The following is a 23,146-nucleotide window of genomic DNA, read 5'->3' as shown; positions in this document are numbered from 1 at the left end:
ACATGTATAAATACAGACAATATACACAACATGTATTAATACAAACAAAACGCACAACATCTATTAATACAGACAATATACACAACATGTACAGTTGAAGTTGGAAGTTTACATAGACTTAGGTTGGAGTCATTAAAACTTGTTTTTCAACCACTCCACAAATGTCTTGTTAACAAACTATAGTTTTGGCAAGTCGGTTAGAACATCTACTTTGAGCATGACACAAGTAATTTTTCCAACAATTGTTTACAGACAGATTATTTCACTGATAATTCACTGTATCACAATTCCAGTCGGTCAGCAGTTTACATACACTAAGTTGACTGTGCCTTTAAAAAGCTTGGAAAATTCCAGAAAAAGATGTCATGGATTTGGAAGCTTCTGATAGACTAATTGACATCATTTGAGTCAATTGGAGGTGTACCTGTGGATGTATTTCATGGCCTACCTTCAAACTCAGTGCCTCTTTGCTTGACATCATGGGAAAATCAAAAGAAATTAGCCAAGACCTCAGAAAAACATTTGCAGACCTCCACAAGTCTGGTTCATCCTTGGGGGCAATTTCCAAATGCCTGAAGGTACCACCTTAATCTGTACAAACAATAGTACGCAAGTATAAACACCATGGGACCACGCAGCCGCCATACCGCTCAGGAAGGAGACGCATTCTGTCTCCTAGAGATGAACGTACTTTGGTGCGAAAAGTGCAAATCAATCCCAGAACAACAGCAAAGAACCTTGTGAAGATGCTGGAGGAAACAGGTACACAAGTATCTATATCCACAGTAAAACGAGTCCTATATCAACATAACCTGAGAGGCCACTCAGCAAGGAAGAAGCCACTGCTCCAAAACCGCCATAAAAAGCCAGACTACGGTTTGCAACTGCAAATGGTGACAAAGATCGTACTTTTTGGAGAAATGTCCTCTGGTCTGATGAAACAAAAATAGAACTGTTTGGCCATAATGACCATCGTTACGTTTGGAGGAAAAAGCTTGCAAGCCGAAGAACACCATCCCAACCGTGAAGCACGGGGGTGGCAGCATCATGTTGTGGGGGTGCTTTGCTGCAGGAGGGACTGGTGCACTTCACAAAATAGATGGCATCAATAGCAAGGAAAATTATGTGGATATATTGAAGCAACATCTCAAGACATCAGTCAGGAAGTTAAAGTTTGGTCGCAAATGGGTCTTCCAAATGGACAATGACCCCAAGCATACTTCCAAAGTTGTGGAAAAATGGCTTAAGGACAACAAAGTCAAGGTATTAGAGTGGCCATCACAAAGCCCTGACCTCAATCCTGCAGAAAATGTGTGGGCAGAACTGAAAAGCGTGTGCGAGCAAGGAGGCCTACAAATCTGACTCCATTACACCAGCCCTGTCAGAAGGAATGGGCCAAAATTCACCAAACTTATTGTGGGTAGCTTGTGGAAGGCTACCCAAAACGTTTGACCCAAGTTAAACAATTTAAAGGCAATGCTACCAAATACTAATTGAGTCTATGTAACCTTCTGACCCACTGGGAATGTGATGAAAGAAATAAAAGCTGAAATAAATCATTCTCTCTACTATTATTCTGACATTTCACATTCTTAAAATAAAGTTGTGATCTTAACTGACCTAAGATAGCGAATTTTTACAAGGATTAAATGTTAGGAATTGTGAAAAACGGAGTTTAAATGTATTTTGCTAAGGTGTATGTACACTTCCGACTTCAACTGTATTTTTACAGACAGAATGATATGAAACAAGACGTACTCTTGGTGACCACGCCTTCCAGGTGGATGATGTTTGGATGATCAAACTGTCCCATGATGGACGCCTCCCCTAGGAAGTCCCGCCTTTGTCGTTCTGTGTAACCTGCCTTCAGGGTCTTAATGGCTACAAGGAACTCCTTCTTACCAGGCAGGCGGAGGGGGCCGCTGCACACCTCCCCAAACTCACCTGGAATAGAAACACAGTTAACCAAAACACATCCTGGAAGACATAAACATTCAACCACAGTGTGTACGCATGCACACACACACACACACACACACACACACACACACACCACTCACCGGCTCCAATGACTCTCTCAATTGTGATGCAGGAAACATCGATCTCCTTGGCGAACTCATGGACGGCCTGGTTGGGGTCCTCGTAGGTGTGGGGGTCGATATATGTACGCACCCCCGGGTACATAACTAGAGAGAGAGAGGACATACTCATAAGTGTGGGGGTCGATATACGTACACACCCGTCGGGGTCCATACACATTCGGAAGTATTCAGACCCATTAACTTTTTCCACCTTTTGTTACGTTATTTTAAAAATGTATTCAATAATTGTCTACCTCATCAATCTACACACATCATGAAAAAGCGAAAACAGGTTCATAAACAGAAATACCGTGGTTTTTTTCGTGTATTTTTTTGTTTCGATCTTGTCTCTGCTGCAACTCCCCAATGAGCTCAGGAGGCAAAGGTCGAGTCATGCGTCCTCCGAAGCTTCTTAACACCTGCCCACTTAACCCGGAAAAAGTTTGGAACAACTAAGACTCTTCCTAGAGCTGGCCACCCGACCACCTGGCCAAACTGAGCAATCAGGGAGGGCCGTGGTCAAGGAGGTGACCAAGAACCTGATGGTCACTCTGACAGAGCTCTAGAGTTCCTCTGTGGAGATGGAAGAACCTTCCAGAAGGACAACCATCTCTGCAGCACCCCACCAATCAGGCCTTTATTGTAGAGTGGCCAGACGGAAGCCAATCCTCAGTAAAAGGCACATGACAGCCCACTTGAATTTACCAAAAGGCACCTAAAGACTCTAAGACCATGAGAAACCAGATTCTCTGGTCTGATGAAACCAATATTGAACTCTTTGGCCTGAATGTCAAGTGTCACATCTGGTGGAAACATGGCACCATCCCTACGGTGAAGCATGGTGGTGGCAGCATCATGCTGTGTGGATGTACTTCAGCGGCAGGGATTGGGAGACTAGTCAGGATTGAGGCAAAGATGAATGGAGCAATGTACAGAGCGATCCTTGATGAAAACCTCCAGAGCGTTCAGGACCTCACACTGGGGCGAAGGTTCACCTTCCAACAGGACAACGACCCTAAGTAAACAGCCAAGACAACGCAAGAGTGGCTTCGGGACAAGTCTCTGAATGTCCTTGAGTGGCCCAGCCAGAGTCCAGACTTGAACCCGATCTAACATCTTTTGAGAGACCTGAAAATCGCTGTGCAGCGACGCTTCCAATCCAACTTGACAGAGCTTGAGAGGATCTGCAGAGAAGAATGGGAGAAACTCCCAGAATACAGTTGAGCCAAGCTTGTGGCATCATATCCAAGAAGACTCGAGACTGTAATCTCTGCCAAAGGTGCTTCAACAAAGTACTGAGTCAAGGGTCTGAATATTTATGTAAATGTAATATATCAGTTTTTATTTTAAAATACATTTGCAAAAATTTCTACAGACCTGTTTTTCTTTTGTCATTATTGGGTATTGTGTGTAGATTGATGAGGAGGAAAACAATTTAATCCATTTTAGAATAAAGCTGTAATGTAACAAAATGTGGAAAAAGTGAAGGGGTCTGCACTGGGAACATAACTAGAGAGAGAAAGGAGATACTTGTAGGCGTGGAGGGGGGCAATATACAGTACACTACCGTTCAAAAGTTTGGGGTCACTTAGAAATGTCCTTGTTTTCCATGAGTTGAAAAATTAATAGGAAATACAGTCAAGACGTTGACAAGGTTATAAATAATGATTTTTAATTGAAATAATAATTGTGTCCTTCAAACTTTGCTTTCGTCAAAGAATTGTCCATTTGCAGCAATCAGAGCCTTGCAGACCTTTGGCATTCTAGTTGTCAATATGTTGAGGTAATATGAAGAGATTTCACCCCATGCTTTCTGAAGCACCTCCCACAAGTTGGATTGGCTTGATGGGCACTTCTTAAGTACCATCCGGTCAAGCTGCTCCCAGAACAGCTCAATAGGGTTGAGATCCAGTGACTGTACAGGCCACTCCATTATAGAATACCATCTGACTGCTTCTACCCTAAATAGTTATTGTATAGTTTGGAGCTGTGCTTTGAGTCATTGTCCTGTTGTAGAAGGAAATTGGCTCCAATTAAGCGCCGTCCACAGGGTATGGCGTCAACCACCAAAGCACCCCCAGACCATCACATTGCCTCCACCATGATGACAGATGGCGTCAACCACCAAAGCACCCCCAGACCATCACATTGCCTCCACCATGATGACAGATGGCGTCAACCACCAAAGCACCCCCAGACCATTACATTGCCTCCACCATGATGACAGAGGGCGTCAAGCACTCCAGCATCTTTTCATTTTTTCTGCGTCTCATGAATGTTCTTCTTTGTGATCCAAACACATCAAACTTAGATTTGTCTGTCCATAACACATTTTTCAATCTTCCTCTGTCCAGTGTCTGTGTTCTTTTGCCCATCTTAAACTTTTAATTTTATTGGCCAGTCTGAGATACGGCTTTTTCTTTGCAACTCTGCCTAGAAGGCCAGCATCCCGGAGTCGCCTCTTCACTGTTGACGTTGAGACTGGTGTTTTGCGGGTACTATTTAATGAAGTTGCCAGTTGAGGATTTGTGAGGCATCTGTTTCTCAAAATAGACACTCTAATGTACTTGTCCTCTTGCTCAGTTGTGCACCGGGGCCTCCCACTCCTCTTTCTATTCTGGTTAGAGCCAGTTTGCGCTGTTCTGTGAAGGGAGTAGTACACAGCATTGTACGAGATCTTCAGTGTCTTTCTCACATGGAATAGCCTTCATTTCTCAGAACAAGAATAGGCTGACGAGTTTCAGAAGAAAGTTATTTGTTTCTGCCCATTTTGAGCCTGTAATTGAACACACAAATGCTGATGCTCCAGATACTCAAGTAGTCTAAAGAAGGCCAGTTTTATTGCTTCTTTAATCAGCCCAACAGATTTCAGCTGTGCTAACATAATTGCAAAATGGTTTTCTAGTGATCAATTAGCCTTTTAAAATGATAAACTTGGATTAGCTAACACAACGTGCCATTGGAACACAGGAGTGATTGGTTGCTGATAATGGGCTTATTTTCGCCTATGTAGATATTACATTAAAAAATCTGCCATTTCCAGCTACAAAAGTAATTTACAACATTAACAATGTCTACACTGTATTTCCAATCAATTTTAAGTTATTTTAATGGAAAACAATTAGCTTTTCTTTCAAAAACAAGGACATTTCTAAGTGACCCCAAACGTTTGAACGGTAGTGTATATGTATGTCAGAGCGGCATTGGACTAAGATACAGTGGCATAGCATAGAATACAGGATATACATATCAGACGGGTGATGCAATATTTACAAACAATTAAGTAACAATTAAGATACCGTAGAATAGTATAGAGTACAGTTTACACATATGAGTTGAGTAACGCAAGATATGGAGACGTGATTAAAGTGGCTAGTGTTTCCTTTCATTAAAGTGGCCAGTGATTCCTGATCTATGTCTATAGGCAGCAGCCTCTGATGTGCTGGAGATGGCTGTTTAACAGTCTGTGGTGTGGTATAGAATACAATACTGTGTGTGTGTGTGTGTGTGTGTGTGTGTGTGTGTGTGTGTGTGTGTGTGTGTGTGTGTGTGTGTGTGTGTGTGTAACTTACTGTGGCCATTGTGGAAGTGTATCTTCTCTTCATCAGGTTCCTGCTTGGCCTTGCTGTAGCCACACCGCCTGAGAGATTTACCACATAAATGATGCTGTATTACTGTCATGTTACAACACACACATTGAGCACAAACTAAACCACAAATACACACAGGAGAGCAGAGATTCTATATGAGCTAAACCACACACAGGAGAGCAGAGATTCTATATGAGCTATACCACACAAAGGAGAGCAGAGATCCTATATGAGCTAAACCACACACAGGAGAGCAGAGATCCTGTATGAGCTAAACCACACACAGGAGAGCAGAGATTCTATATGAGCTATACCACACAAAGGAGAGCAGAGATCCTATATGAGCTAAACCACACACAGGAGAGCAGAGATTCTATATGAGCTATACCACACAAAGGAGAGCAGAGATTCTATATGAGCTAAACCACACACAGGAGAGCAGAGATTCTATATGAGCTATACCACACAAAGGAGAGCAGAGATCCTATATGAGCTAAACCACACACAGGAGAGCAGAGATCCTGTATGATCTAAACCACACACAGGAGAGCAGAGATCCTGTATGATCTAAGCCACACACAGGAGAGCAGAGATCCCATCTGCTGCGCTCTCTCTGCTCTCTCTCACCGCTGCTCTCTCTGCTCTCTCTCTCTCTCTCTCTCTCCATTCTCACTTTCTCTCCTCTCTCTGCTCGTTCTTTCTCTATGCTCTCTGTCTCTGTTCTCTGCATAGGGAGTAAACATCCCTCTACAGTGGTGCTCCAAACAGACATCTCAACTCAATATTATGACAAGATGGACCCGAGACAGAAGCAGATGAGAAGTGACGACATTGATTTTAAATGTGATCCTGTTCACACACAGTGCAGAGCTGCTCCACATGCCATAATACCATCCAACATACAGGACACAGAGCCTGGAGCTGGGGACTGCGCTGGCTTGGTGTTGCAGGGAATATTGGGTTGGCATTGTGGAGGGTAGTCTGGTGATGGGGACTAGGCTTGCCTCCATGGATGAGGGGAGTTTGGACAAGCATTTTGGAGGGTAGTCTGGTGATGGGGACTAGGCTTGCCTCCATGGATGAGGGGAGTGAGGACAGGCATTGTGGAGGGTAGTCTGGTGATGGGGACTAGGCTTGCCTCCATGGATGAGGGGAGTGAGGACAAGCATTTTGGAGGGTAGTCTGGTGATGGGGACTAGGCTTGCCTCCATGGATGAGGGGAGTTTGGACAAGCATTTTGGAGGGTAGTCTGGTGATGGGGACTAGGCTTGCCTCCATTGATGAGGGGAGTTTGGACAAGCATTGTGGAGGGCATCAATAGCAGTAGTATCCCAGTAAGACAGGACAGGGCTGTGGTTGCCTGGGGACTGGAGGCAGTGAAACACTAGTGTCCACTGCCTCCAGTGATGAGTCAGTCAGTCAGACACAGTCGGAGGGAGGGGGTGGGTGGAAGGTATAGCCTACTTCCCCTTCCATCACCGTTTATTTCCCCCCCGTAGTGACACTCTATTCCCTCATACCTCCGTCCCCAACCCCCACATTCACTAGTATAGAACCACTATTATACACACCTCTATCCCCAACCCCCACATTCACTAGTATAGAACCACTATTATACACACCTCTATCCCCAACCCCCACATTCACTAGTATAGAACCACTATTATACACACCTCTATCCCCAACCCCCACATTCACTAGTATAGAACCACTATTATACACACCTCTATCCCCAACCCCCACATTCACTAGTATAGAACCACTATTATACACACCTCTATCCCCAACCCCCACATTCACTAGTATAGAACCACTATTATACACACCTCTATCCCCAACCCCACATTCACTAGTATAGAACCACTATTATACACACCTCTATCCCCAACCCCACATTCACTAGTATAGAACCACTATTATACACACCTCTATCCCCAACCCCACATTCACTAGTATAGAACCACTATTATACACACCTCTATCCCCAACCCCACATTCACTAGTATAGAACCATTATTATACACACCTCTATCCCCAACCCCCACATTCACTAGTATAGAACCACTATTATACACACCTCTATCCCCAACCTGTCACGATCGTGTGGCGGATTAACGGACCAAAATGCAGCAGTTGGAAAATATGCCATCTTCTTTTATTTTAACACGAAGATGAACACGACACAAAAACACTTTAACAAAATAACAAAACGACCGTGAAGCTACAAACGTTGTGCACAAACATACAGGCTACTAACGTTCTTACATAGACAATTACCCACAATCAATGAGAGCCTATGGCTACCCTAAATAAGGCTCCCAATCAGAGACAACCGAAATCAGCTGTCTCTAATTGGGAACTCATTCAGGTAACCATAGACTCTCCTAGATAACTAACCAACATAGACAACGCTAGACATATACACTCAACACAAAACCATCTACTACACCCCATAACCCCTTTACCAAATAAACACCCAAAACCAACAAAACATAAACATTCCCCATGTCACACCCTGACCTAACTAAAATAATCAAGAAAACAAAGAATAATAAGGCCAGGGCGTGACACAACCCCCACATTCACTAGTATAGAACCACTTTGTGTCAGTGGTTATGTCGGGACAGGACAGTGGGTTGTGTCAGGACCGTGGGTTGTGTCAGGACCGTGGGTTGTGTCAGGACAGTGGGTTGTGTCAGGACAGTGGGTTGTGTCAGGACCGTGGGTTGTGTCAGGACCGTGGGTTGTGTCAGGACCGTGGGTTGTGTCAGGACAGTGGGTTGTGTCAGGACATTGGGTTGTGTCAGGACAGTCTGTTGTGTCAGGACCGTGGGTTGTGTCAGTACAGTGGGTTGTGTCAGGACAGTGGGTTGTGTCAGGACAGTGGGTTGTGTCAGGACATTGGGTTGTGTCAGGACAGTGGGTCGTATCAGGACAGTGGGTCGTGTCAGGACAGTGGGTCGTGTCAGGACAGTGGGTTGTGACAGGACATTGGGTTGCGTCAGGACCGTGGGTTGTGTCAGGACAGTCTGTTGTGTCAGGACAGTCTGTTGTGTCAGGACAGTCTGTTGTGTCAGGACAGTGGGTCGTGTCAGGACAGTGGGTTGTGTCCGGTTGTGTCAGGACAGTCTGTTGTGTCAGGACAGTGGGTTGTGTCAGGACAGTGGGTTGTGTCAGGACAGTGGGTTGTGTCAGGACAGTGGGGTTGTGTCAGGACAGTTGGTTGTGTCAGGACAGTTGGTTGTATCAGGACAGTGGGTCGTGTCAGGACAGTGGGTTGTGTCAGGACAGTGGGTTGTGTCAGGACATTGGGTTGTGTCAGGACATTGGGTTGTGTCAGGACATTGGGTCGTATCAGGACAGTGGGTCGTGTCAGGACAGTGGGTCGTATCAGGACAGTGGGTCGTATCAGGACAGTGGGTCGTGTCAGGACAGTGGGTCGTGTCAGGACAGTGGGTCGTGTCAGGACATTGGGTTGTGTCAGGACCGTGGGTTGTGTCAGGACAGTCTGTTGTGTCAGGACAGTCTGTTGTGTCAGGACAGTGGGTCGTGTCAGGACAGTGGGTTGTGTCCGGTTGTGTCAGGACAGTCTGTTGTGTCAGGACAGTGGGTTGTGTCAGGACAGTGGGTTGTGTCAGGACAGTGGGTTGTGTCAGGACAGTGGGTTGTGTCAGGACAGTGGGTTGTGTCAGGACAGTGGGTTGTGTCAGGACAGTGGGTTGTGTCAGGACAGTGGGTTGTGTCAGGACAGTCTGTTGTGTCAGGACAGTGGGTTGTGTCAGGACAGTGGGTTGTGTCAGGACAGTGGGTTGTGTCAGGACAGTGGGTTGTGTCAGGACAGTCTGTTGTGTCAGGACCGTGGGTTGTGTCAGGACAGTGGGTTGTGTCAGGACAGTGGGTTGTGTCAGGACAGTGGGTTGTGTCAGGACAGTGGGTTGTGCAGGACAGTGGGTTGTGTCAGGACAGTGGGTTGTGTCAGGACAGTGGGTTGTGTCAGGACCGTGGGTTGTGTCAGGACCGTGGGTTGTGTTGTAGATCAATACATCCATGATGATACTGTAGATCAATACATCTATTATGATACTGCTGATCAATACATCCATTATGATACTGATGTTGTGGATCAATACATCCATTATGATACTGTAGATCAATACATCCATGATCATACTGCTGTTGTGGATCAATACATCCATTATGATACTGCTGTTGTAGATCAATACATCCATTATGATACTGTAGATCAATACATCCATGATGATACTGCTGTTGTGGATCAATACATCCATGATGATACTGTGGATCAATACATCCATTATGATACTGCTGTTGTAGATCAATACATCCATTATGATACTGTAGATCAATACATCCATGATGATACTGCTGTTGTGGATCAATACATCCATGATGATACTGTTGTTGTGGATCAATGCAGTTAGCTTTACCTCTCTGACATCGCTGAGGTGGAGTACAGCTCCGCTGGTATGTTGTGTTGTGTACAGGGCGGCAGCTCCCGTCTCTGTTAGTTCACTTTTCCAAGCCGCCTCGTCTTCTCTGCCAGACTCTTGTCTCACGTTGGGATGGTCGTCCCACACTGTTCTGGTCTTTCTGCGACGAGGCTCAGGCGTCTGAGACGGAGGCTCGAATCAAATGAAGACTCTTCGTCGGCAACATTGCAACGTCGATGTCAAACTCGATATCTGCTCCCCTATCCGACTCCAGATCATGTCCATTCGTTTGATTCGACTTGCCGTTGTGAACTACACACACGTAGTATGTTGTACTCAGTGTCTGATTTGACTCTCTGAGGGGAAATTATCTTCAATTTCCAGCCTTTCATAATTAAATAATTAGACCGCCCACAACGCCCACAAATCTTCCTCATCTTTACACTATTGTTCTAAATTCAATCATCCTCTTCGCCTTCATCCTGATGTCAAATCACATGCTCAATCATCAGTTTCTATCTGGTTTCTATCGCCCAATCATCCATTGACGATATTGATTATGTGAGGAGAGAGACATTTTAGCGCCTGGGTAGCAACGTCCTTTTGCACATTTGTGACTCATTTCAGGAAGATAGGTGAATGTCGCATGTCCCTACTTCACAGGAGAGGCATTTGTCAACATTTTGGGGGAGAAATGCCTTCTGGAACATGTGAAATTCATGCGCCTTAATAACAAACGTGTATGCCATCTGTAAATATGAATACAACTGTTAAATTACGAGCCTAGTTGGTTTAGCCACGGAAAAAGGGAGGAACCTTCCCACTAATCATGATTGGCTGAGATAATGAGTGGGCTGGACATGCCGAGAGATGAGTTCTGATTGGTCTGCCATGTAGCATGCTTCTGTCTATAACATGAGCTGGTCAGTATGTGTAGGTAATCCTGTCTATAACATGAGCTGGTCAGTATGTATTGATAATCCTTTCTACTGCAGCTTTTTTGAAAGATATTAAGAAGAACGGTAAAAGTGTTGCTATTTCTCTCCACTTTCCTGGAGGACGATCATACCATGCTGACTCTAAATCAGACGATGAGCAAATCCCTGATTTAGGTCAAAACATTTGAATTGAACCAGACGTTGTAGAGTCTTCTGAAACGGTGATCAACAGTGTCGAAGAAGTTGACCAAGTTTTGAAATCAGTGGAATGCCCGGTGGAAGCAGAAAAATATAGCTAAGGAGATGGAGAAAAAATCTGGCGTTTGATTGTAAATATGCGGAGGGAGTCAAAAAGAGAACACACAGCCTAATGGTAGCTAACATTGAACCTAATTGGCTAGCTTTAGCTACCTGCAGTTTCATGCGTGGTGGCTAGCTATGACAATCAGTTTGTATTGCTAGTAGTACGGGTTGGGATTATTGCCGCATTCAAAACAACTGAGAACTCGTAAATCTCTGACTTCTGACTTCAGTTTGTTTACGACAACTAGGAACTCGAGGGGGAAAAAGTAGCTCCCACTGGGGAAAATGTATTTTTTAACGATCATCCAACTCAGAATTTCAACTCGGGAACTCGGGTCTCTTTCTAGAGCCCAGGACTTTCCGACATGAACATCACTGACGTCATGATTCGACCTCTATTTTTCCAAGTTCCCAGTTGTCTTGAAAGCACCATTAGGTTAACTGTTTAGCTAGCTAGCTACATGTCTAAACAAAACACTCCACTTCACCAGATGATTACATGACCCATCAAGTTAGCCAGGTGTGTCTGGGGGTGATTACGGCCATCTAGTGTATTTCATGAACATGTCTAGACAATAGCGACCAATCCACTTAGCTAGGGGTGGTTATAGCATTTCCTTCACATGACCCATCAATTTAGACAAGTGTGTCTGGGTAAGAATCATCTAATAATTATAAAATATTTACACAATATTTATCTGGACACTTCCTATTTTTGATATTGCTAATATGCAAATATACGAGTAACCATTTCACTGTACCGTTTACACCTTCTGTATCCTGTGTATGTGACAAATAAACGTTGATTGTATTTGATATAGTGTGTGTTTATCAGAGACGGTAATGTGAGGAACAACATGACCTGCACCAAAGTCAGATTAGGATATAGGAACTAGATGAAGTGCATTTTAACCTGGAGTTTTTCCTTATTGTGGGCTACTACTTTCACCACTTTTAGTCTTGAAATCTTTGGTTGTTTACTACACTACCTCACTCTGTTTAGCACATGGCCTCACATGTGTATTCTTAAAGAGATGGGTGGGGCCAGGGCTTAAGAGGGTGTGAGCGAGGGATCCGCTATATTTAAGGGGGGTTACTGTGAGAGGGTTCGGCTATATTTTAAGGGGGCCTAGCGTGAGGCCAAAGATCTATCTAAATACTGAGGTCAAGGCCACAGCTAAGGCAAGATGGGGTCTATCTAAAGTACTGGCACCAAGGCTACGGCAGGATGGGATTTATCTAAAGTACTGAGGCCAAGGCTACGGCAGGATGGGATTTATCTAAAGTATTGAGGCCAAGACTACGGCAGGATGGGATTTATCTAAAGTATTGAGGCCAAGACTACGGCAGGAAGGGATTTATCTAAAGTTCTGAGGCCAAGGCTACGGCAGGATGGGATTTATCTAAAGTACTGAGGCCAAGACTACGGCAGGATGGGATTTATCTAAAGTACTGAGGCCAAGGCTACGGCAGGATGGGATTAATCTAAAGTACTGAGGCCAAGACTACGGCAGGATGGGATTAATCTAAAGTACTGAGGCCAAGACTACGGCAGGATGGGATTTATCTAAAGTTCTGAGGCCAAGACTACGGCAGGAAGGGATTAATCTAAAGTACTGAGGCCAAGGCTACGGCAGGATGGGATCTATCTAAAGTACTGAGGCCAAGACTACGGCAGGAAGGGATTAATCTAAAGTACTGAGGCCAAGGCTACGGCAGGATGGGATTTATCTAAAGTACTGAGGCCAAGGCTACGGCAGGATGGGATTAATCTAAAGTACTGAGGCCAAGACTACGGCAGGATGGGATTAATCTAAAGTACTGAGGCCAAGACTACGGCAGGATGGGATTAATCTAAAGTACTGAGGCCAAGACTACGGCAGGATGAGATTAATCTAAAGTACTGAGGCCAAGACTACGGCAGGATGGGATCTATCTAAAGTTCTGAGGCCAAGACTACGGCAGGATGGGATTTATCTAAAGTACTGAGGCAAAGGATACAGCTAAGGCAAGATGGGATCTATCTAAAGTACTGAGGCCAAGGCTACGGCAGGATAGGATTTTTCTAAAGTACTGAGGACAAGGACACAGCTAAGGCAAGATGGGATCTATCTAAAGTACCGAGGCCAAGACTACGGCAGGATGGGATTTATCTAAAGTACTGAGGACAAGGACACAGCTAAGGCAAGATGGGATCTATCTAAAGTACCGAGGCCAAGACTACGGCAGGATGGGATTTATCTAAAGTTCTGAGGCCAAGACTACGGCAGGATGGGATTTATCTAAAGTACTGAGGCCAAGGCCACAGCTAAGGCAAGATGGGATCTATCTAAAGTACCGAGGCCAAGGCTACGGCAGGATAGGGTTTATCTAAAGTTCACAGACTGGTACTGTGACTGTTGGTATTGTTGTTGCCAGCAGCAGGTCAGTCATAGTACTGTGACTGTTGGTATTGTTGTTGCCAGCAGCAGGTCAGTCATAGTACTGTGACTGTTGGTATTGTTGTTGCCAGCAGCAGGCCAGTCATAGTACTGTGACTGTTGGTATTGTTGTTGCCAGCAGCAGGTCAGTCATAGTACTGTGACTGTTGGTATTGTTGTTGCCAGCAGCAGGCCAGTCATAGTACTGTGACTGTTGGTATTGTTGTTGCCAGCAGCAGGCCAGTCATAGTACTGTGACTGTTGGTATTGTTGTTGCCAGCAGCAGGCCAGTCATAGTACTGTGACTGTTGGTATTGTTGTTGCCAGCAGCAGGCCAGTCATAGTACTGTGACTGTTGGTATTGTTGTTGCCAGCAGCAGGTCAGTCATAGTACTGTGACTGTTGGTATTGTTGTTGCCAGCAGCAGGCCAGTCATAGTACTGTGACTGTTGGTATTGTTGTTGCCAGCAGCAGGTCAGTCATAGTACTGTGACTGTTGCTCTATGGTGGTGATGTTGTCATGCAAAGTAACCTGTGCAGCGTGCGTGAAACAGGATATTGTCTCTGCCTCAGCTTCCTGTGAGGGTATTGTAGAACAACCATAGAATAGAATGACGTAAATCATCATTATATTTGTATGAGAACAGCCCCATCCTCCCCCCGCCGTAGCCTTCACACACCAGACATATGTTAAAGCCATAAGCCGTAAACATCACAACATGACCAGAGTTACCGAAAACACTAGAGAAAGGGACAGAGACAGGGACAGAGACAGGGACAGAGACAAGGACAAAGACGGGACAGAGACAAAGACAGGGACAGAGACAGGGACAAGGCAGGGGACAGAGACAGGGACAAGGCAAGGGACAGAGACAGGGAAACAGACAGGGACAAGGCAGGGACAGAGACAGGGATGGAGACAGGGACAGAGACAGGGACACAGACAAGGACAGAGACAGGGACAGAGACAGGGACAGAGACAGGGACAGGGACAGAGACAGGGACACAGACAGGGACAGGGACAGAGACAGGGACAGAGACAAGGACACAGACAGAGACACAGACAGGGACAGAGACAGGGACACAGACAGGGACACAGACAGGGACACAGACAGGGACAGAGACAGGGACAGAGACATGGACAGAGACAGGGACAGAGACATGGACAGAGACAGGGACACAGACAGGGACAGAGACAGAGACAGGGACAGGGACACAGACAGGGACAGAGACAGGGACAGAGACATGGACAGAGACAGGGACACAGACAGGGACAGAGACAGGGACAGAGACAAGGACACAGACAGGGACAAAGACAGGGACAGAGACATGGACAGAGACATGGACAGAGACAGAGACATGGACAGAGACAGGGACGGAGACAGGGACGGAGACAGGGACGGAGACAGGGACACAGACAGGGACACAGACAGGGACACAGACAGGGACAGAGACAAGGACAGGGACACAGACAGGGACACAGACAGGGACACAGACAGGGACAGAGACAATGACACAGACAGGGACACAGACAGGGACAGAGACAGGGACACAGACAGGGACACAGACAGGGACACAGACAGGGACACAGACAGGGACACAGACAGGGACACAGACAGGGACACAGACAGGGACACAGACAGGGACACAGACAGGGACACAGACAGGGACACAGACAGGGACACAGACTGGGACAGAGATAAGGACACAGACAGAGACAGAGACACGGACACAGACCGGGACACAGACAGGGACAGAGGCAGGGACACAGCCAGGGTGAAAGAGATATGATCTTACCTTCCACTAAGCAGTAAGCCAGTCACCAGGGCCAGTAGTATAACCCCTACAGTGATGGCCACAGCGACGATGGGGACCTGAGACCGGTCACTGGACGCAGCTACTGTATGGGTAGAGCAGACTGTTAGAGGTCCTACACATTACTGTTAGCAGGGACCCTGACACATTACTGTCTATAGAGGTCCTACACATTACTGTTAGCAGGGACCCTGACACATTACTGTCTATAGAGGTCCTACACATTACTGTTAGCAGGGACCCTGACACATTACTGTCTATAGAGGTCCTACACATTACTGTTAGCAGGGACCCTGACACATTACTGTTAGCAGGGACCCTGACACATTACTGTTAGCAGGGACCCTGACACATTACTGGCTATTGAGGTCCTACACATTACTGTTAGCAGGGACCCTGACACATTACTGTTAGCAGGGACCCTGACACATTACTGTCTATAGAGGTCCTACACATTACTGTTAGCAGGGACCCTGACACATTACTGTCTATAGAGGTCCTACACATTACTGTTAGCAGGGACCCTGACACATTACTGTTAGCAGGGACCCTGACACATTACAGTCTACAGAGGTCCTACACATTACTGTTAGCAGGGACCCTGACACATTACAGTCTACAGAGGTTCCACACATTACAGTCTACAGAGGTTCCACACATTACAGTCTACAGAGGTTCCACACATTACAGTCTACAGAGGTTCCACACATTACAGTCTACAGAGGTTCCACACATTACAGTCTACAGAGGTTCCACACATTACAGTCTATGGACGTCCTCTACTAAACAGTCTATGGACGTCCTCTACTAAACAGTCTATGGACGTCCTCTACTAAACAGTCTATGGACGTCCTCTACTAAACAGTCTATGGACGTCCTCTACTAAACAGTCTATGGACGTCCTCTACTAAACAGTCTATGGACGTCCTCTACTAAACAGACCTATGGACGTCCTCTACTAAACAGTCTATGGACGTCCTCTACTAAACAGTCTATGGACGTCCTCTACTAAACAGTCTATGGACGTCCTCTACTAAACAGTCTATGGACGTCCTCTACTAAACAGTCTATGGACGTCCTCTACTAAACAGACCTATGGACGTCCTCTACTAAACAGTCTATGGACGTCCTCTACTAAACAGTCTATGGACGTCCTCTACTAAACAGACCTATGGACGTCCTCTACTAAACAGTCTATGGACGTCCTCTACTAAACAGACCTATGGACGTCCTCTACTAAACAGACCTATGGACGTCCTCTACTAAACAGACCTATGGACGTCCTCTACTAAACAGTCTATGGACGTCCTCTACTAAACAGTCTATGGACGTCCTCTACTAAACAGTCTATGGACGTCCTCTACTAAACAGTCTATGGACGTCTTCTACTAAACAGTCTATGGACGTCCTCTACTAAACAGACCTATGGACGTCCTCTACTAAACAGTCTATATAGGTCCTCTACTAAACAGTCTATGGACGTCCTATACTAAACAGACCTATGGACGTCCTCTACTAAACAGTCTATGGACGTCCTCTACTAAACAGTCTATGGACGTCCTCTACTAAACAGTCTATGGACGTCCTCTACTAAACAGTCTATGGACGTCCTCTACTAAACAGTCTATGGACGTCCTCTACTAAACAGTCTATGGACGTCCTCTACTAAACAGTCTATGGACGTCCTCTACTAAACAGTCTATATAGGTCCTCCACTAAACAGTCTATATAGGTCCTCTACTAAACAGTCTATGGACGTCCTCCACTAAACAGACCTATGGACGTCCTCTACTAAACAGTCTATATCGGTCCTCTACTAAACAGTCTATGGACGTCCTCTACTAAACAGACCTATGGACGTCCTCTACTAAACAGTCTATGGACGTCCTCTACTAAACAGACCTATGGACGTCCTCTACTAAACAGACCTATGGACGTCCTCTACTAAACAGTCTATGGACGTCCTATACTAAACAGAACTATGGACGTCCTCTACTAAACAGTCTATATAGGTCCTCTACTAAACAGTCTATGGACGTCCTATACTAAACAGACCTATGGACGTCCTCTACTAAACAGTCTATGGACGTCCTCTACTAAACAGTCTATGGACGTCCTCTACTAAACAGTCTATGGACGTCCTCTACTAAACAGACCTATGGACTTCCTCTACTAAACAGTCTATGGACGTCCTCTACTAAACAGACCTATGGACGTCCTCTACTAAACAGTCTATGGACGTCCTCTACTAAACAGACCTATGGACGTCCTCTACTAAACAGACCTATGGACGTCCTCTACTAAACAGACCTATGGACGTCCTCTACTAAACAGACCTATGGACGTCCTCTACTAAACAGACCTATGGACGTCCTCTACTAAACAGACCTATGGACGTCCTCTACTAAACAGACCTATGGACGTCCTCTACTAAACAGACCTATGGACGTCCTCTACTAAACAGACCTATGGACGTCCTCTACTAAACAGTCTATGGACGTTCTATACTAAACAGACCTATGGACGTCCTCTACTAAACAGACTATGGACGTCCTCTACTAAACAGTCTATATAGGTCCTCTACTAAACAGTCTATGGACGTCCTCTACTAAACAGACCTATGGACGTCCTCTACTAAACAGTCTATGGACGTCCTCTACTAAACAGTCTATGGACGTCCTCTACTAAACAGACCTATGGACGTCCTCTACTAAACAGATCTATGGACGTCCTCTACTAAACAGACCTATGGACGTCCTCTACTAAACAGACCTATGGACGTCCTCTACTAAACAGACCTATGGACGTCCTCTACTAAACAGACCTATGGACGTCCTCTACTAAACAGACCTATGGACGTCCTCTACTAAACAGACCTATGGACGTCCTCTACTAAACAGTCTATGGACGTCCTATACTAAACAGACCTATGGACGTCCTCTACTAAACAGACTATGGACGTCCTCTACTAAACAGTCTATGGACGTCCTCTACTAAACAGACCTATGGACGTCCTCTACTAAACAGTCTATATAGGTCCTCTACTAAACAGACCTATGGACGTCCTCTACTAAACAGACCTATGGACGTCCTCTACTAAACAGACCTATGGACGTCCTCTACTAAACAGACCTATGGACGTCCTCTACTAAACAGACCTATGGACGTCCTCTACTAAACAGTCTATGGACGTCCTCTACTAAACAGACCTATGGACGTCCTCTACTAAACAGTCTATGGACGTCCTCTACTAAACAGTCTATGGACGTCCTCTACTAAACAGTCTATGGACGTCCTCTACTAAACAGTCTATGGACGTCCTCTACTAAACAGTCTATGGACGTCCTCTACTAAACAGTCTATGGACGTCCTATACTAAACAGACCTATGGACGTCCTCTACTAAACAGTCTATGGACGTCCTCTACTAAACAGTCTATGGACGTCCTCTACTAAACAGTCTATGGACGTCCTCTACTAAACAGTCTATGGACGTTCTCTACTAAACAGTCTATGGACGTCCTCTACTAAACAGACCTATGGACGTCCTCTACTAAACAGTCTATATAGGTCCTCTACTAAACAGTCTATGGACGTCCTCTACTAAACAGTCTATGGACGTCCTCTACTAAACAGTCTATGGACGTCCTCTACTAAACAGACCTATAGACGTCCTCTACTAAACAGACCTATGGACGTCCTCTACTAAACAGACCTATGGACGTCCTCTACTAAACAGTCTATGGACGTCCTCTAATAAACAGTCTATGGACGTCCTCTACTAAACAGACCTATATGCCTGGTGTAAACATGCAATATTTTCTGGGGAGGCTTTACACAGATCAATGCTTTACACAGAACAAGGCTTTACGCAGAACAAGGCTTTACACAGAACACGGCTTTACACAGAACAAGGCTTTACACAGAACAAGGCTTTACACAGAACAAGGCTTTACACAGATCGATGCTTTACACAGATCGATGCTTTACACAGATCGATGCTTTACACAGATCAATGCTTTACACAGAAAAAGGCTTTACACAGAACAAGGCTTTACACAGATCGATGCTTTACACAGAACAAGGCTTTACACAGATCAATGCTTTACACAGAACAAGGCTTTACACATAACAAGGCTTTACACAGAACAAGGCTTTACACATAACAAGGCTTTACACAGATCGATGCTTTACACAGAACAAGGCTTTACAACATGTGTGTATTATGTATATAAATGCATGACTTACAGTAGGGGCTGGTCTTAAACTCGAAGCGCCGGCTGAATCTCCCGTACCCGGCTGATGTCCTGGCTCTGATCTGGAACATGTAGACTGACGACGGCTTCAGCCCGTCAGCGAGAAGTTCTGTTTCCTTGCACTTGATGATGGTGTAGCTGGTTTCCTGGTCCTAGGAGAGAGCCCAGAGGGAACGCCACAAGGATGGATGGGGGGGGGGTGTGTGTGTGTGTGTGTGTGTGTGTGTGTGTGCGTGTGTGTGTGCGTGTGCGTGTGTGTGTGTGTGTGTGTCCCGTGTGTGTGTGTTGTGGTGTGGTGTGGTGTGGTGTGGTGTGGTGTGGTGTGGTGTGGTGTGTGTGTGTGTGTGTGTGTGTGTGTTGGTCCCGTGTGGCTCAGTTGGTAGAGCATGGCGCTTGCAACGCCAGGGTTGTGGGTTCATTCCCCACGGGGGGACCAGGATGAATATGTATGAACTTTCCAATTTGTAAGTTGCTCTGGATAAGAGCGTCTGCTAAATGTAAAATGTAATGTGTGTGTGTGTACCAACATGTGTATGCAGGCCAGCAGTGTTTCAGTTTCACAGGCCTAGTCAGAAAGGGCCTAAAGGCACTCTGGCTAAATGGTCTCTATTATCTGGAACAATGAGGAAGGCAGCAGGCTCTCCTCTCCTCTCTACCTCTCCTCTCTACCTCTCCCTCTCCTCTCCCTCTCCTCTCCCTCTCCTCCTCTCCTCTCCTCCTCTCCTCTCCTCCTCTCCTCTCCTCCTCTCCTCTCTACCTCTCCCTCTCCTCTCCTCTCTACTGCTCCTCTCCTCTCTATTGCTCCTCTCCTCAGCAGTCTAAATCTTGCATTCTGAGAATAGTGAGGACTGAGTGTTGGTGAGGTCCTATTTTCAGGTTGATATCAACACCAACCTGCTCTTTTGTCAAAGCTGTAAAGGCCACTGACGGTTAGAATTGTGGTTTGACAGAAAAACAGGCTACTGTTCTAATTAAAATGGCGTGCCAGTCTCCTTTTACACCTGATTTACACTAAAAGGACACTTTGGGATTTTGTCAATGAAGCCCTTTATCTACTTTCCCAGAGACGGATGAACTCATGGATACCATTTTTATGTCTCTACATCCAGAATGAAGGAAGTTCGATGTAGTTTCGGGAGGCAATGCTAACTAGCATTAGCACAATGACTGGAAGTCTATGGTATCTACTAGCATGACGTCTATGTATCTACTAGCATGCTAGCAGTTACCATACACTTCCAGTCATTGCCCTAATGCTAGTTAGCAATCGCGCCAACGCTAGTAGGCAACTTTCCTTCAAACTGCAGAGACATACGAATATAGTTCATCTGACCCTGGGGAAGTAGACAAAGAGTTTCATTGCCAAAATCCTGAAGTATCATTTTTATAAAAGACACATCTAGGTGAGTCATGACATGGCACAAGTGGGGGGGGGGGGGGGGCCTTTCCTCTTTTGGTCTCTAGTGCTCCTCATTACAAATTACCATCAGACCAACTCCTTAAATGCCCAACTCCTTAAAGTATATATTTATTACCCTTCAGTGTGTACGTTACCGTATTTATACTTTTCAACAGTAAAAGTTCAAAAATCGCTGGAGGGCGTCTTTAATTCCAATATACAACAATAGCTGTTGGCATAAACTGGGGTAACACTATAGCTAGATATTGGATTTAGTAAACTACGGTTGTTTGAAGGTTGTTTAACGATGTTAGTAAGAAACTTAGTTCCTGGTTGTTCTATGCGGTTCTAGGTAGCTGCAGGAAGTTGTGAAACGTAGTTCCTGGTTGTTTTATGAGGTTCTAGGTAGCTGCAGGAAGTTGTGAAACTTAGTTCCTGGTTGTTTTATGAGGTTCTAGGTAGCTGCAGGAAGTTGTGAAACGTAGTTCCTGGTTGTTTTATGAGGTTCTAGGTAGCTGCAGGTAGTTGTGAAACTTAGTTCCTGGTTGTTTTATGAGGTTCTAGGTAGCTGCAGGTAGTTGTGAAACGTAGTTCCTGGTTGTTTTATGAGGTTCTAGGTAGCTGCAGGTAGTTGTGAAATGTAGTTCCTGGTTGTTTTATGAGGTTCTAGGTAGCTGCAGGTAGTTGTGAAACTTAGTTCCTGGTTGTTTTATGAGGTTCTAGGTAGCTGCAGGTAGTTGTAGTAAGTTTTTATTCTTCCAATTGAACCTTTATTTAACGAGGCAAGTCAGGTAAGAACAAATTCTTATTTACAATGACGGCCTACCGGAGAACAGTGGGTTAACTGCCTTGTTTCAGGGGCAGAATGACAGATTTTCACCTTGTCAGCTCGGGGATTCGATCTAGCGACCTTTCAGATACTGGCCCAACGCTCTAACCACTAGGCTACCTGCTACCTTTGTGAGGTTTTAGTACGTAGGTAGCTGCAGGTAATTGGAGGTAGTTGTAGTTTGTTTGAGGTAATTGCAGGTAGTTGTACGTAATTGTAGGTATGGGTAATTCTAGGTAGTTTTGTGAGGTTGTAGTGTGTAGGTAGCTGCAGGTAATTGTAGGAAGTTGTGGGTAGTTGATGATTGTTTGAGGTTGTGTGTTTTTGAGGGTTAGTTGTACCTTCTCAAAGTATTTGATCTCGTACTCCAGGATTATCCCGTTGGGTCTGTCTGGCTCCTGCCACAACACAGAGATACTGTTCTTCCCAGAATTCCCTTTCCTCACCACACTCACAGGAGACGGGGCTAAAACAGAGGAACAAAGAGAAATAGAACCAATCAATCAATCAAATGTATTTCTAAAGCCCACACACACACACACACACACACTGTAGTAATGTACACAGACACAATGGTATGGATGTCACACACTGTAGTAATGTACACAGAGATTAGTTAAAGGCTTAGAAGCCTTCACTAATGACAAACTACTATCCTATATTGATTAGATTCCCTCTCCATAATGTTGTATCCTGAAAAAGTACACACAGTATATCATTAGTAGAAGCTCAGTGTGGACTCCACGCACATGACTTGATAGAAAATAAAATAACTTCAGACTTAACTTGGACTCGGTGCCTCGAAACTCAGGACTCGACTAGACACTGATGATGACTTGAAATGATCTGGCCAGGTTTTCGTAATGTTTTGTCACTCACTTTGATTGCTCTCCATGCAGCCAGAGACAGTTGCCGCAGTTAGGATCGCAAGTGCAAAAAAAAATTAAAAAAATGCAGATTTCAAAGCGAAATGCACATTTCAAAGCGAAATGCACACTAGGCCCTCTGATTGGACCAGCAAACTGTCAATCAACACAGGTCGAGTGAGCTAACACAATGGTTATC

At 45.2% G+C, this 23,146-nt stretch overlaps 1 protein-coding gene across 1 annotated transcript in view; it reads right to left on the bottom strand.

Annotated features, from left to right (window-relative positions):
* The window catches only part of LOC139539692 (ephrin type-A receptor 5), a 161,850-nt gene that overhangs the window by 49,714 nt on the left and 88,990 nt on the right, over positions 1 to 23,146 (bottom strand). Inside the window, exons 6-11 of the mRNA XM_071342873.1 lie at positions 22,423 to 22,547; positions 19,846 to 20,005; positions 15,581 to 15,683; positions 5,654 to 5,721; positions 2,061 to 2,186; positions 1,759 to 1,944 (exon numbers count right to left, since the gene is read on the bottom strand). Coding sequence (XP_071198974.1) covers positions 1,759 to 1,944; positions 2,061 to 2,186; positions 5,654 to 5,721; positions 15,581 to 15,683; positions 19,846 to 20,005; positions 22,423 to 22,547 — 768 coding nt within the window. The remainder of the gene's footprint in view (positions 1 to 1,758; positions 1,945 to 2,060; positions 2,187 to 5,653; positions 5,722 to 15,580; positions 15,684 to 19,845; positions 20,006 to 22,422; positions 22,548 to 23,146) is intronic.

This window comes from Salvelinus alpinus, chromosome 1, assembly GCF_045679555.1.
Source record: "Salvelinus alpinus chromosome 1, SLU_Salpinus.1, whole genome shotgun sequence".
In the NCBI taxonomy this organism is placed as follows: domain Eukaryota; kingdom Metazoa; phylum Chordata; class Actinopteri; order Salmoniformes; family Salmonidae; genus Salvelinus; species Salvelinus alpinus.
This window is presented reverse-complemented; position numbering and strand designations above follow the sequence as displayed.